The sequence below is a fragment of the Urtica dioica genome, chromosome 1 (genome assembly GCF_054948205.1).
Source record: "Urtica dioica subsp. dioica isolate 48M chromosome 1, U.dioica_male_clone48M_v1_H2, whole genome shotgun sequence".
NCBI classification, from domain to species: domain Eukaryota; kingdom Viridiplantae; phylum Streptophyta; class Magnoliopsida; order Rosales; family Urticaceae; genus Urtica; species Urtica dioica.
This window is the reverse complement of record NC_142756.1, coordinates 33,152,000-33,163,693: the sequence shown is the minus strand read 5'-3', so window position 1 is coordinate 33,163,693 and position 11,694 is coordinate 33,152,000. Positions and strand designations below refer to the sequence as shown.

The 11,694-nt window shown below is 39.4% G+C and overlaps 2 protein-coding genes across 2 annotated transcripts; both read left to right on the top strand.

Moving 5' to 3' along the window:
- The first annotated feature begins 4,951 nt into the window (after positions 1-4,951).
- LOC149407913 (expansin-A23-like) lies at positions 4,952-6,887 on the top strand. The gene is made up of 2 exons (XM_089616000.1): positions 4,952-5,072; positions 6,271-6,887. Exons 1-2 carry the CDS (start codon positions 4,955-4,957, stop codon positions 6,885-6,887), a joined length of 735 nt encoding a protein of 244 aa, XP_089472126.1. The 5' UTR covers positions 4,952-4,954.
- Positions 6,888-8,546: 1,659 nt separating this feature from the next.
- On the top strand, positions 8,547-10,821 carry LOC149407912 (uncharacterized). Its single transcript, XM_089622619.1, has 5 exons — positions 8,547-8,642; positions 8,754-9,015; positions 9,099-9,233; positions 9,301-9,944; positions 10,009-10,821. The coding sequence occupies exons 1-5, from the start codon at positions 8,547-8,549 to the stop codon at positions 10,819-10,821; spliced, it is 1,950 nt and encodes a 649-aa protein (XP_089478745.1).
- Positions 10,822-11,694: the final 873 nt, after the last annotated feature.

Genomic DNA, 11,694 nt, shown 5'->3' with positions numbered 1-11,694 from the left:
TTATGTCTGGTTATGAGGCATAGAGAGTTGGAGACTCTATAGTTCTTATAGGTATCTTCTGAAGGTACTGAATTGACCAGTTGAATTCTAGAGACAGAATAAGAACAAACCATTTAACCTCTTATGTCTCGAAGTCACTATGTATGAATTGCATCGTGCTTACCTCAATCTTGAAATGAAACATGTCATTTCATAGCTTACGTATTCTCATTTGAGAAAGTCATAGTTCTAGATTCACTATGTGATATAGACAAAACCTATTGGTGAGGTACTAAGTTATGAAGATGTTATGAACAATTTTGTGAAGATCTCATAGATATGGAATTCATGTACAAGATTGTTGAAATGCAATGTATTTCACCTCATGCTTTGTTCCTTGGAATTGAATAAATGAACTGGCCAGTGTCCAAATTAAGTCGTGACTCTTTTGGATCAATCAATGTGACTTGTTAGCTCCTCGTCAATACATTGTTTCTAACTTATTAACAAGCGACAAATGAATTGAGGAAATAACAACTAAAAGGGTAAAGTGGTAATTTTATAAATCTCATCTAGTTGATGATATTCATGAAGGGTAAACATAGATAATATTCAATGGATCCACTCATCAGAATTATGTAGAATTCTTGAGTAGAAAATATATTCATTTGAACCGAGAGATTTCAGTGTTAGTTCTTTAGTAGAGTCAGTTGACATTAAACTAGAACTTGGAAAAGGTTTATGAAATTTTGAGTCCAAGTATGCTAGCTCAAGCTTTGTTCATTTGGATCCATGAGGTCACTACCACAAGTCATTAGAGTAGGATTAGTTAAACTAGAAGCTAAGTCAAAACAAGTTCAAATGTTGAACTAGATAAGTTTTACGAAAATTGTCTAAAGGGTAATTTTTTCCATTAGGACATAAGATGGAATGAATGTCAATAAATAAATTTTTTTGACATTGTCATATGATGACAATGAAATAGTCTACACGGCCAACATTATTGAATTTGGGCCTTGAGTATTGAATTTCATTTCATAGAATTTTATGTGATAATTCTACATGGGCTTTTCTTATATTGTCATGAACAAATAAGGAAACATCTAGAAGCATGTTCTAGAATCTCCATGAAGCAATCAAGGTGGGCGGCCAAATGGAAGAGAAGAGGAAACTACTTCCAACCTTGGTATTTTGATAGGAATGGAAAATAAAGATTATGCTCATGAATATTTGATATTCAATAGAAAAGAGGAAACTACCTCTTCAAGGCAATCCCTCCTCCTATAAATACCCCACCTCATTCACAATGTTGAACACACAAGTTTTTTAGATTGAGAGCTTCTCTCTCTAGACTTGGCCGCCCATCTCCTTCTCTCTCTCTCTCTCTCTCTCTCTCTCTCTCTCTCTCTCTCTCTCTCTTCTTATTCTTTTATTTTGGCACCTAGTCCTCATTAGACCTAGTGTTTTGTTTTAGCTCTTTGGCTCAAAGACAAGTTCTTGAGTCATAGTGTTTAAAGTGCCCACACACTAAATCCTAACCATACTCAAAAGACTCTAGTAGTAGAAATGTTCGTGGTTACTCACAGGTTTAAGAAGACTCGAGGGACGCAAGCTTAGTGGGGAGACGAGCAATTCAACCTTTTCAAATGCTTCTCAACGCTCAAGCTTCTAACGAGGTTGGTACCGAGTGAAAACTCAAAGTAGTTTCTAAATTTTAAATTATACGCTCATGCTCTTTGTCTAGGCAGTAAAATCGTTTTACGTGTTTTTAAAGAAATTTTTATATTCCGCCGCTTGCTAGAAGCGATAATATTTTATTAATCCTAGATCTATTCCAACATGTCCATCATAGCGACTTCGGTTAGTGTATTGTAACAGTACTTAAACGATGCATCTATAACCAAATCATGTCTGGGTCGTGCACTTATCACAAGTGCAGAATGCTCGCACGTCATTATCAACTTTTACAAATGTTTCACATATATGACTTTAGATACAGCTATCCAGGCGTGTATTAGTCATCGACCATGTTTTAGCTCACCGCTCGAACTCAGGTTCCCAACACGTGACCCAGTTTAATACGGAGGCTGCGGATTGTAGTTGCTATTGATTCTGATATTCAGAGCTCAACCCACTAATCATATGATGCTAATAAAGTAAACCATTATTCTATTTAGTAATCATTTATGATTTATTCATTATCTCTCGTGGGCAAGAAAACCTAACAAGACTAACTACAAGTATAAGGTGGCGTGATTTACCTACCAAAAGAGACAATGACCTAATTCGATCTAAAATGAGCTTTATTAGATCAAGGCTCAAATCTGTCGCGAATCTCTCAGAATCGGAAACTAAATATCTGATAATATATACCCAATATATTCTAAACTGAAAACAAAAATTTTCACTTTTACTTCGCGCGAGAGAACTGTGTAGAACAAGTAACCCGTGTCTTGAACAATTTTTTGTAGTTTCACTCGAACAACTTGAACACACATTATTTTTCCAAACAACCCATGCTATAAGAACTAACAATAAAAATAAAAATAATTTTTTTTTAATTTCATCAAATGAATATGTAATATAAATCATTGACCGTTATTAATAGAAATAAAATAAATTAGAAGGTTATTTATAATTTTACATAAATAAAACAAATTGAATAGCAGTTTAACTATATATATCTCATAAACCTTAAAAAGAAATTGTGTGAATCTAGTATTTGTATATTTTCTTACACACATGGCAAATTCTAGAACATCTTATTATTATTATTCTCCAACTACGTACATTCATATCTATCTACATGCCGTTATATGAATCATTATATATGAGAAAAATAAAAAATTATTATCGCTATAAGGATACAAATCTTTGATTACCAATTAAAATATTATGTCGTTAATAATTTAAAATTTGATAAAAATAAATTAATAATTTATTAATATATAAAGAGAATGAGGCAGGTTTTTTTAGGGTGATGTAGTTAAATAATCAATTTAAAGTTATGAATTTGCAAAATAGTCAAGGTTTGTCTTAATTTAGTGAAATAGTCCAAATGTGCAACAATCTGGTTTAAAAAAAAAATTAACCTCAAGATTAACTTTTTTGAAAGAGATAAACTGCATATAATAATCGTCAAAAATTTTAATCCTGACTGTCAAAAAAGTTTTGAAAATGTAAATTTGACTATTTTGCTGAAAAATTAAAACTTTAGCTATTTTGCTAATCAATTTCAAATGGCTATTGTGTACAATTTTCCTTTTTTTTAATGTGATTGAGATAGAAAATATAAGCCACGTATGTTAAAATCACGTAACAACATTTGATATACTGACTATGCTTTTGATTCAGTTGTAAATGATGATTTCATATGAGTTTTTCATTTAAATATTAGTATTCAGCATAGGCGTGCATTAATCCACGTGGATGAATATATGATAGAAAAAAATAATTACCCAAAATATCCAATACAATTTGTTTGACAGCAGTTGTATGTAACAATTTTTTTGGGGATATTATAGTATTTCAACATTCACTCTGTTTTAGTAGTATGGAGAAAGAGGATTTCTTTCACTTACAAGTATTAGTATTTGAGATCGATGCCAATTATAATAACTGAAAATACTTCAGGTGTGATTAAGATTGTTGTTCAACTAGCGTGTGGAACTTGTTGAACAACTATTATTTTTAATAATTTTAATCAAGATGATAAATAAACAAAACAGTCAAACTATTAAAACAATAAGGACGACACACAAGAATTGGTAACTTTGCTCGGTATAAATAACATACTCAGAGGGATTGATACGTCCGAGTGCAAACAATCTACTATAATCAATCGTAAAAGAAATTGGAATATTAAGTTTGACAAAACTCCGTTTTGTAAATACCATCGTCTTTGACCTCTCCAATAGATGTAGATCTGACCTCCCCTCAAATTAGAGACTCCCTCTTTATGTTTCACCCAATCTTCTCCCGAATATTATCAAGCACGTCAATGCAAACACACGCACTCACAAACTTTTATCAATGAATGACTCATAATATTATAAGCACCAATAGCTAGTTGTCGATGAAGATCTCCAGAGTAGAGAGCCTGTATAAAGTGGTGTGTCTTACCTAACAAAAGAGACAAATACCTAATTCGATCTAAAATGAGCTTTATTAGATCAAGGCTCAAATCTCTCGCGAATCTCTCAGAATCGAAAACCGAATATCCAATAATATATACCCAATATATATATTCTAAACTGAAAACGGAAAATTTTCAGTTTTAGTTCGCGCGAGAGAACTGTGTAGAACAAGTAACCCGAATCTTGAACATTTTTTTTCTAGTTTCACTCGAACAACTTGAACACAAATTATTTTTCCAAACAGCCAGAAACTAACAATAAAAATAAAAATCGGTTTCATATACTTGCATGTGAATGTGTAGATTCCACATTCCAATACAAACACGTTTCTTATATCTATACTAATACATATATATATATATACTAATATATATATATACATATATATACAGAGAGAGAGAGTATCCTTGCAACTTTTCTTGTTATAGTGATTAATATCGCTCATTTTTTTTCCATTTCAGCAAATATTTGCTTCCTAGACGTTATCGCTAAAACTTTCCATATTACCATATTTTTACTAAATGCGTATCTCTAATGGCTCAAAGATAGAATAAAAAATTGCACATATATCTGTCTCTAACCAATATGCGTAGAGATTATTTCCCATGCAAGAAACTATACATTTAATGTTACCTCATTTATTATTTTATTCTCCATGCATATAACCAGAGAGAATCCGGGTAATCATTAATTACAATAAAATCGCTTAACACATCTACCTTTTATATTCCCCTTTTCCCGTCTATAAATAATCAACCCCACAGTTTATTTCAAAACCGTCCAAAGCTTTTCAAAAGCAATACTATAATCTTAGTTAGAGTATCTTAATAACAATGGCTATGGCTGTGAAAGCTTTTGGTTTAGTGGTGTTTGTTGCTCTATTGGCTCAAGTCAACGGCGGCTGGCAAGACGCGCACGCCACTTTCTACGGCGACATGACCGGTGGAGAGACTATGAGTGAGTCACAGATATTAACAAAGTAGTATTGTGTAATAATATTTCTGCTCTTTTTTTTTTGTTTTTTGTTTTAAAACAAAATCAAATCTGAATAAGTTCTCTAAACCGTCATGAAATGCTAAACAGAAAATGAACAATGTTGTCGATTGGGATTTTTTTAAAATGGAAATGGAACTTTTTTTCGTATCATGTGTATTCATTTTATGAGTGTACACAAAACTAGAAATTACATTTCATGATACCACTTACTCATATTCACGTGTCATTGGCGGTTTTTTTTTTTTGTTACGTGCTTGAATAGACTTAAAACAATTTACATTTTATATACTATTGACTCATATATATTTCCCTAATTTAATTTTGTGCACTCAAGTGTTTCCAATCTTATTTAATTTTCTGTTGCATGTTTTCTTTTTGTAAATTCTCTGTAGAAAGAGAATTACCTAATGAAAAAGCTTTGAATGATTCCTAAATATCTTTTACATTTTGACGAATGCTGTTTAAATTGATATATTTTGGGATGTGTACAAAAAAACCTATAATCCAACGGGACTTAAATTAATACACTTGATAACACTATCGAACTCATATTTACGTGTCATTTTCGTTAATATTTTTTCTATAGGGATACAAAAAATCCATTATCCAACATGACCTAAACAAACACATCCGGGGATTATAATTTTTAACACCACACCTATTTTGTTATTTATGCTCAAATTACCACCACCTATTAATATTGGGTGCGACCGTGAAAGTATGAAATCTTTCACGTTGCAGTTTTAACATTTATTCTTTTTAACTGTTTAACTATTTATTATATTATATATTATTAGTGTGTAAGGAAATATTAGCTTCATATCATTCCCGTTTTGTTTACCTAGTTTATAAACCTTCAGTCATGGATTATTTACTAGCTTTCGCACAGCTCAATCTATATTCCATTTATATTACCATAAACATAGTATGTTTTTATAGAAAGAAAGGCATTAATTGTCCCTATTTTAAAATGGGTAGGTTCTATGCCATTTTCAAGTTTTTTTAAGAATGCGATCCGCATTTAACACATGAAAAGCGGCACATAAACATGAAATCTACTATTCAAAAAATTGAGGCAAGTGTGTCCCTCAATCATTGTGATAGCGTTTATATGGAAATCTCTAGCTTTCTCTATAATTCGAGTGGATTGCTTGTGTAGTGGGAGCCTGCGGGTACGGGAACCTGTTCCAGCAAGGGTACGGACTGGAGACGACGGCGCTGAGCACGGCTCTCTTCAACGAGGGTGCGGCCTGCGGTGCGTGCTTCGAGATGAAATGCACGAACTCGAAGTGGTGCGTCCCGAAGGCGGGGTCCATCCGCGTGACGGCAACCAACTTCTGCCCCCCAAACTACTCGAAGCCGGATGGCAACTGGTGCAACCCCCCGCAGCAGCACTTCGACCTCTCAATGCCCATGTTCTTGAAGATCGGCATCTACCGCGGCGGCATCATCCCCGTCAAGTACCGGCGCGTGCTCTGCTACAAGCAAGGTGGAGTCAAGTTTGAGATCAAGGGCAACAAGTACTGGACTCTGGTCCTGCTCTACAACATCGCCAGGGCTGGTGACGTGTCTGCCGTCCAGGTCAAGGGCTCCGGCACTGGGTGGGTCCCCATGACCCGGAACTGGGGCCAGAATTGGCAGACTGGGGTCATTTTGGCCGGTCAAGCGCTCTCGTTCCGCGTCACCACCAGCGATGGCAAGACACTCGAGTTTGGTGATGTGGCACCAGCAAACTGGTCGTTCGGACAGACTTTCGAGGGGAGGCGCAACTTTTGAGTGCTACTGGTGGACTGGAGATTGGAGATTTATTTATTATTATTATTGTGGCTTTTTACATTCTTGTTTCTTGTTTAAAGAGATATTTTTAATTTATTGTTATTATTGGTATTATTATGAGATTATATAAATAAGATAGTTTTGTTTTGTTCTTGCTGTTGGGATTTATCAGCATTGTTGCGGTTCAAGGCTTTGACATGCAGGATTCAGAGAAATTCATTTCGATAAATTGAGTACGGAATCAAACTTAGCTTAAAGCTTAAACATATAAGCTCAAGGACAAACAGAGGGATGCATGAGATTCATCTTATAGATTCACTGAAATAACATGTTAATGCAACTACTTTGCAATTATTGGTGATGTTTAATTGGCAAAATTGCTCATAAAATGAGGATATCTGTTCCTGATGTGGAGTCTTTGTTGAACCGATTTCTCGACCCAACAATCTACACTGGATTATTTCGATTTATCTAGTATATTTATTTATATTAATAGAGGGTCTCAGAATCCGTTTATGAAGAATGAATTAGAATCCGAAAGGAATTAATAAACGATATAAATAGCAATATAAATAGGGCGAAAGGATGCTCCTTTTTTATTGATAATCAAATAAAGCTCTATCAGAATAAGAAAAATTCGAATGGAAATGAACAGAAAATAAGCTTCAGAAGATAATATCGCAATCTCTCTCTCTTCCTTCCAAATCCGTTCCTCTCAACGAGGATGGAATGAGCTTTTATAGCCACTTTGCCGACTTTCCTTCATCTTCAGATCGATGCACGTGTACGTGCAGAACTGGTCTTCGATCCCTTATTCTTGCGCACATCTCCACTCTTCTAGGCGATTTGACCGTTTCTTTGATGACTTCGAACTTCAAATTCCTTGGCGGGACCGTCTGGGAACGTCTATGGGCCCGGGTCGAGTCTGATTTCCATCCGGAGTAATGTCTTGGACCGTTCTGGGCTTATTAGGCTGAACTGGGCTTTGGGCCGATCTGACGATTATCTTTCCTTTTGGACCGAGCTCACTGTGGGCTTGGTCGATCTAGTTCGCTAGATAGAGGGGAGAGATATTTACTCCCACAATCAGTCCCCCAGTATCTTCTATATTATAAAATAATATAGAATATACTTTGTCGAACCGAGATTTTTTCGGAATCTGGTTGAAATTTGACGAAATATTCGGGTATTTCTACCTTTTGGTTACTTTTGAGCAGGCGCCATAGACACGTGTCGCTACGTCCGTGTTTTGAAAACTCAAAAGATTTTTTAAATCATAGCGATCTTCTCGGGATTCTCAACCGTCGATTTGACGCTTAAATAAAGCTGTGACCCTTCGATTTTTCTCATTAATATCAATTCATTCACATCCCAGAGGTAAAAAATCGCAACTTTCTCTTCTTTTTTTTTTTTTTTTTTTTTTTGCGTTTCTTGAATTTCTTTGTATTCGCCATTTTCGGCTGTGAAAATTTTCGGGATTTTCTTCGGTTATATTAGTGGGTGTCGGGCCTTCTAGGTTTGGTCGATTCCAGGTTCTTGCTTTTCCCTCTTTGGAACCAGCCCTTGTGAAGAGAAATTTCGGCACTCGACAGGAAGAGCGATGATCCCAATCATGAGTTGTCGTCGTCGTCGTTGTTGACGAAACGCGACCGTGGCGACATGGGGGAGCGATACGACTTTCCCGACGGGCTCCGGGTGAAGGTAGGAGGCAAGTCCGCCGATCGAGTCATCCCTGGATTTGTTTGTGCATACCAGGTATTCTTCGAGGAATGCGGACTTCGTTTTCCTATCCCCCGGCTGCTCATCGAATTCTGTGACCGTTTGAGACTTCAGTTCGCCCAAATGTGTCCGAATTTTGTTCGCCAGGTGATGGCTCTGTTGCTGTTGTCTAAAGAGGCTGGGGTCTCTTTAGACGTTAATGACCTCGGCCGTCTGTTGGTCGCGAAGCGCAACTCAAAGCACCGTCCGGTGTGCTTCTATTTGGCGAACCGACCTCGCCAGGGTATAGTTACTGACCTCCTTGGCAAGGATAAGAACTGGGGTTCGAAATACTTCTATTTCGAAATCTGCGAGAAGACGGTCGAGGTGGTGAAGGATTGTTTGTCCGTTCCGTGGAAGACGGACTGTGGTAATGGGGGGATTTTCGGGCGATCTGCGAGCTATCTATCACATGCCTGGGGCGAACTGACGTTTTGTTGTCTGTCTTTTCAGAAAAGATAGTTGTTTTTCCGTCGGACGCGTTCGATCTAAAAGTCCGAAAGCTGCGCGCTTGCGAAGTCTCCTGGAAGTCTTTCTCCGAAGCTCGGTTTGTAGCAGCCGATCTTTGGCCCGCTTTTCCTCAGGTCGGTTTTTATTTCCGAGCTTTACCTTGTTTCATAGTTTTTAGCTTTATTGTTAATTTGTTTTTCCTTAGGCGACTCTTCAGACGAACTCTCCTCCTCGTCCGAGATGAATAACGAGGACGTAGACTGGCGCGCCAAGAAGAAGGCCCTTAGGGCGGCTAGTGATGCCGGGACCACATCCGGATCGGCCGAGGAGGCCAACCTGTCTGCTCCGATAGCGCCGGCTCCTATATCCGGCTTCCAGGAGCCTTTAATGGTGGTTCCTCCGGCCACGCTGCTCATCGAGCTCAGCGGAGAGCCCGAGGTCGCCAAGACCGCCGAGGATGCCCAGACCGCCAAAGACGTCGAAGCCCCCTCTGCCAAGGCTACGTCCTCCGAGGTTGCGAAGGCTTCGGTAGCCGCGGCCAAGTCCTCATCGGCTCCGTCCTCTCAAGCTAAGAGGAAGGAGGTAGAAGGCGTTCAGCAAAACGATCCCAAAAGGGGACTAGCTGAGGACCGAGGAAAGGCCGTGAAGGGCTCTGGTCAGCAACAGGTGTCTCAGCCGAGCTCCTGTAAGCTGGCGTTCAACTACAACCTCGACAAGCCGATCTGCGACGATCCGGAGGCGGCGGCGTGTCTCATGCGCCAGTTCAACTTCCCTGAATACCGGCTCCCGATGGTCTCTAGAATGCACGGGTCGAGCTACTACCGCTCTGTCAGCGCGGCGGGCTCTCGGGTAAGTTTCGAATTACTACATATATATATTTTTTCGTTTTAAGGCTAACTCTTTTCCTTTGCAGTTCATGGCCGAGCTGAACAAGGGCTTTCTCGGTTACGAGGTGATGTACGACCGCCTCTCCCTCGCGAACCAAGATTTGCGAACTAAGCTGAAGGCTTCCGAGTACGAGCTCACGAAGTGCCAAGGTTCCCTTGGCCAGATGGACCACCTCATTGCCGAGGCAGAGACATACGCCCGTCGTTTGAAGGATCTTGAAGATCGCCTTCAAGATTCTGAGAGGACGCGGGTCGATCTGAAGAGAGAGCTCGATATGGCCGAGACCTCCCATCACAACCTTGGGTCCGACCTGGACCGGGTGAAGGCCGATCTGGCGAAGGAGAAGACGGGGAATCGTTCCTTGTACCGCGCTTACCGTTCGGCTAAGGATGATGGTATTCGCTCGGGCAGGAAGGTTGCCGGGGCGAAGTACAAGGGGGCGCTGGTGGCCTACCACCAGTTCGTCGCGGTCGGGAAGAAGAGGACGACCATCCTGCGGAACCTCGACCAAGCCAAGGCGGCATCGTCGGTCTTCCAGGAGGTCATCAACAAGGAGATCGCTGACGTTCCTGCTGAATTGCAGGAGGCCAAGGACGAACTGGCGAAGCTTCAAGCCGAGCTCGACAGCGTTCCTTTGCCTTCTCTTGCCGGGGCCGAAGATCTCGAGTTCACCCCTTACGACGATCGCTCTCCTCCTGATGCGCCTGTGCCTGGGACTTCCGAGGTCGCGGATCAGTTCGGCTCGATGCTCGACAGCTCGGAGGCCGTACTTATGTCGATCGACGAGGCTGGGGAGAACTCAGAGGAAGCTGAGCTCGCCAAGGACGAGTCGGCCTAGACTCCCCTCGCCTCTTGCATTTCTTTTTCCAAGTTTTTAAATAATTAATTTGTTTTGGGCCCCTGCGTGGGCGTATTCATTTTGGGCCCGACATCTGGGCAGGTTTGTCGAACTCCTTTTGTTTTATTATCGTTATTTTCTTTCATTTTTATTTGTGTCGAACATATTCCATGGATTTTGTTAAATGTTTATCGATGTTTATTTTCTTATTTTGCTTGCGTAATGATGGCCTCGATAGACAATGCATAATTATCTTTTTCCTTGTATTTGAGCCAACGCACTGATTTACTATGGCGTTTATTTGTTGACAACTTATTTGCACGATGTGTGTCGGCCATCGTCAGTCGAACCCCTAGTCGTGTTGGGATTACGTATACGTCGTGCCACCAGGTCATGACTTATACGTGATTTGCCATTTCCGAACCAAAACTCGTCGTCTTCCTTTGCTCTTGAGTTAGGTTTATAGTGATTTATCGTACACTACGCATGAACGAAGCCTTAGGTGTGTTCATTTGCGGTTGTAAGTCGAATCCATCGCGTTTGGCGAATTGATCTGAATCGAACTTGTTCGTTTCAAGTTTCTCTCTTTTATGTGAGGTGGGGGCTGAACCTTATCTCAAGGCTGCCTACGTACCCATGTTTGGGATCAAGCCGTTACGTAGTTCGATTGTTGTGATATTACTTTTTAACAGTAATATTTCTTTAGGTTCATGATCACTACTACAAATACAGTTTTCCGGTGCGGATGACTTTTGGGTGCGAATAGTCGGACCCAAAAATCAATTAAGCGCTGAAAAATTTTCGCGAATTTTTTTGAATTTGGGTGCGACTTATCGCACCCAAAAGTGTGTTAATACTTTTAGGTGCGACTTA

Coding starts and splice junctions, on each gene's coding strand:
- LOC149407913 (XM_089616000.1), top strand. CDS start 4,955: ATGGCTGTGAAAGCTTTTGGTTTAGTGGTGTTTGTTGCTCTATTGGCT. Junction 5,073..6,270: donor GACCGGTGGAGAGACTATGA/GTGAGTCACAGA, acceptor TTGCTTGTGTAG/TGGGAGCCTGCGGGTACGGG.
- LOC149407912 (XM_089622619.1), top strand. CDS start 8,547: ATGGGGGAGCGATACGACTTTCCCGACGGGCTCCGGGTGAAGGTAGGA. Junction 8,643..8,753: donor GATTTGTTTGTGCATACCAG/GTATTCTTCGAG, acceptor TTTGTTCGCCAG/GTGATGGCTCTGTTGCTGTT. Junction 9,016..9,098: donor TCCGTGGAAGACGGACTGTG/GTAATGGGGGGA, acceptor CTGTCTTTTCAG/AAAAGATAGTTGTTTTTCCG.